The sequence below is a fragment of the Olea europaea genome, chromosome 1 (genome assembly GCF_002742605.1).
Source record: "Olea europaea var. sylvestris chromosome 1, O_europaea_v1, whole genome shotgun sequence".
Lineage (NCBI taxonomy): Eukaryota > Viridiplantae > Streptophyta > Magnoliopsida > Lamiales > Oleaceae > Olea > Olea europaea.
The window spans coordinates 30,501,476-30,505,152 of record NC_036237.1 but is presented as its reverse complement, the minus strand read 5'-3'; the positions used below and the strand labels follow the sequence as shown (position 1 = coordinate 30,505,152).

Genomic DNA, 3,677 nt, shown 5'->3' with positions numbered 1-3,677 from the left:
TCCATCAAATGTGTTATTAATATTAAATTAAATTTTAATCCATTTTATGTGGCTTAATATGGAATATGAACTAGCAAAGGAATTTCGAAATGCTAATTATTTAATCCAGAAAATTCAATTACTTTCAATTAAAAAAAATCACGAATTATATTAATTTATTTTATATCTTAAATATTATTTTGCCAACCTTAGTAGAAATTACATATTTGTTGTAAAGAGAAAACTTTGTTGTCAGTCATTGTTTATAAATAAACGTGGAAGCAAATGGTATTGGCAATAAACTGCGGCGGTTCATTTGGGCTCCCATGGATTCTTATACTTCTAAATACATGCAAATTAAAAAATTCTACACAAGTACATTGTATCTAACATCTCTAGTGTATTTTGGAATCCCAACAAAACTTTAAAATACTTCAAATCTTTAAGAAATTGTATCATGAAATGTAACAATGATTCCAATCTTGGCAGTACACACTGGTTTGTAGTACAACAGTATCACTTGACCTTGTCGTATTTCAAAAATTAAGACTTAATTTATTTTTATTTGTTGATGGAATCAACACGGTCATGTCATTCCTCGAAAGTTTTTGGCTCAAGAAATCATCAATCTGGCTCTTTCATAGCGATCTTGGATTAATATGAATTTGCCCACGTCATCTCGATGGATAGTGCCATAATCATTGCACAAGGCTCTTGTTTTGCTTGAATAAATTGGGGATAAAGGATCGAAAATCTTGCGGTCAATAATTCGAACCTTGATAAGATGGTGTCAATCGGCCCTTTCGTGCCCATCAAGCCTTGATCCATCAATCAAATCGCTTATTTGTTATCTAACCTTGACCTCACCCCGATTCGTGTCCGAGACACATAAAACAAGTTAGTCCTGGCTCACGGCTGGGACCCTCTTTCTTGAATTAGAACTTGTAGACCACCTCGGACTGTAGCGGTGAGACCTGGCATGAACTTAGGCTGCTGACTCGACGTTGCCACGTGGATATCAAACTTTCTAATCAAAGACAAAGCAACACATTTCATCTCCACAAGTGCCATATCTTTGCCCAAACAAACTCTTGGTCCTGCCTGAAAAACTGGGTACTTGAAGGGATTAGCCTGCTTGAAAACCCCATTTTTTAACCATCTTTCTGGCTTAAATTCAAGACTATCTGAACCCCAAATTCTTTCATTTCTGCCCATGGCATATGGGTGGTAGGTAACCCTAGTGCCTTTGGCTACAAATGTCCCATCAGGGAGACTATCATTTTCCTGACAGAATTTTGAATCAAATTGCACTGGTGGATATAGCCTCATACTCTCATGAACCGCTGCTTGTAAATAGGGCATTTTTTTTAATTGCTCGAAGTTCGGGAGGTCTTGGGTTAGTCCCATGACACGGTCCGATTCTTCTCGAATATTCTCCAAGGAGTCTGGATGATTTGACAGCAACCAAAAAAAGGTTGTTAGCGCCGAAGCCACGGTGTCGCGGCCTGCTAAAAGAAAGCTTATTACAATGTCTCTTAGGAACTTGTCATCATCAATGGTGCTCATGAATCTTGACAGAAGGTCTTCTTGATTGGAAACTCCCATGTCTCTTTTGTGCTTTATGACCTCCATGGCCAGAACGTCAACCAATTTTATCGCTTCTTTGAGTTGCTTCTCCGTTCCTAATCCGAAAAACCTGCTTGGCACGTTGGATTAGACAAATTGTACATGACACTATCAACGAAGAAAAAAGTTTAAATGTTGTTTATTGTGAAGACGTACCTTTTGAGTTTCCAGACGAAAGGGAATGCGGTCAGTGCTCTTTCTGCAGATAACTTCGATGCGATATCAAAGGCCTCAGCAAATTTCGAAATGGGCAGTGATAATTTAAGGCAACCAGGATCCAAGCCAAATGAAAATCTGCATATACTATCGAATGAAAATCTTCGCAACACGTCTTGCAAATCAAGAGTACCATTCTCTTTACCAGCAAAAGAAGATAATAGAGGAATCAGCCTACACCGAATCTCTGAAGAAACAATATCAAAAGCGTATGATCTTACAGAAAGACTCCCAAGTTCTAAAGTCGCCATTTTCCTTTGAAACTTCCATAAATCATCATCAACATTGAATATCCCTCTTCCCAATAGATCACCCAAAATAACAGAAAAATGTTTCCCCTTTGGGTAATTCTGAAAGCGTGTTTTCAAAATGTATTCAACGTTTTCAGGGTTGGCTGTGATTATGTTACCTAGTACATGAACATGAATTGTTCCTGTGGGAGAATTTTGCAAAAGATGAGAATACCAATCACAGAAGTTGCCGAATTTCCTTAACCAACTCGAAGTAAGAAAAGTCTGGCAGGTTTCACATTTACAACATGGTTTCAACCTCAAAACAAAAACCAAAATAGATGAAACGAAAAAAGAAGTCATCAAAGGGAAGAACAAAAAACCGAGTACTGATTGAAACCAGGACGAAACCTCAAAATCCATGGCCATAGAATACCAAATGTTTTAGAGAGAGAAATAGGAACGTTTTAGAGAGAGAACAGATGAGGGCAATGCGATTAATGGTATTGGGGGTTTTGATTTATATTGGGGGAGTGGAAGAAACAGTTGCTATATAGATTTTTTTTCATGGAGAGAATTGTGGGCTCCTCAAGCAGACTTTTTTTTTCCCCACCAAGAGCATTCAGAACACAGAATACAGGCCGTGTTTGTGATTTGCTCACGGTTGGACTCCTACTAATTAGTATGCAGAAGCCCCACAGACAATTAGCCATGAATTACGCGTGCGCTAAATAAACAAATTTCCCACGTTATTTTACTGTGTGGAAATTAGCAGAAGCCAAAATGTCAATGGATCGGTTGAGCAAGACTTTTAACGAGTGAAAGTTCTTTAGAGGTTATTACTTTAGAAAAAATTTATAAGCCAGGTATTAAACAAGCATCAAATCAATTTTCAGATATTAAATTTAAAAATGTAAAAGTCAAGTGTTAATTCTATTTTAATTTTAAATAATAATATTATCAAATTAAATTAATCTACACCAATTCCAGCAAATAATCGCCCCATGCCCCACTGTCACCCTTGCTCGCCTGTTCTGTCGCTATCCCTTNTGACCTATGATCTAATTCAATGGCATGCGAACTAATCTCTTAGGTCTGTTGGCCAAATTTTTTGAATCCATGACTTGTGACTTATGCACTTTGACATGCGTCATGTTGCATGAGACTGTGACTTGATCCAATAACAGGTGACCAAATCTCTTGAATATGTGATATGATCCAACAGCCTGTAATCAAATCTCTTGAATATGTGACTTAAACCAATAGCTTGCAACCAAGTAGCAATAGAATGAAGATGTTAGAATAACGTTATTTAATAGCATCACTCTGTGCGACTACAATTGATGTGTTCAATTAAATGAATCATATGATATTATATTTAAATGAATTTATAATTTAATATCATTTAATTGACACCTAAATTAATACTTAACGCCAATGAAGTTGAATAACATCATTCAGATTTTATGACTCTTTAAGTTTAGCCCATCATATATTTAAGTTACTTATTTTGCTAACATGATTTTTACGATATCAATTTTAACTAATAAAATTTATTTATTAGAAAGTAAGGTGGAATGAGGGGCAAAAATTATGCGGCAACACGGAAAAGAGTTGGTGGCTAAA

General features: G+C 36.4%; 1 protein-coding gene across 1 annotated transcript; it reads right to left on the bottom strand.

Annotated features, from left to right (window-relative positions):
• Positions 1-270: 270 nt before the first annotated feature.
• LOC111400668 (cytochrome P450 94C1-like) lies at positions 271-2,668 on the bottom strand. Its single transcript, XM_023028064.1, has 2 exons — positions 1,762-2,668; positions 271-1,675 (listed from the first exon to the last, which is right to left on the bottom strand). The coding sequence occupies exons 1-2, from the start codon at positions 2,478-2,480 to the stop codon at positions 889-891; spliced, it is 1,506 nt and encodes a 501-aa protein (XP_022883832.1). The 5' UTR covers positions 2,481-2,668; the 3' UTR covers positions 271-888.
• Positions 2,669-3,677: the final 1,009 nt, after the last annotated feature.

Excerpts from the sequence above, each read along its gene's own strand:
- LOC111400668 (XM_023028064.1), bottom strand. The coding sequence starts at position 2,480 with ATGGCCATGGATTTTGAGGTTTCGTCCTGGTTTCAATCAGTACTCGGT. Across the intron at positions 1,676-1,761 it reads TTCGTCTGGAAACTCAAAAG|GTTTTTCGGATTAGGAACGG; the intron begins GTACGTCTTCAC and ends CGTGCCAAGCAG.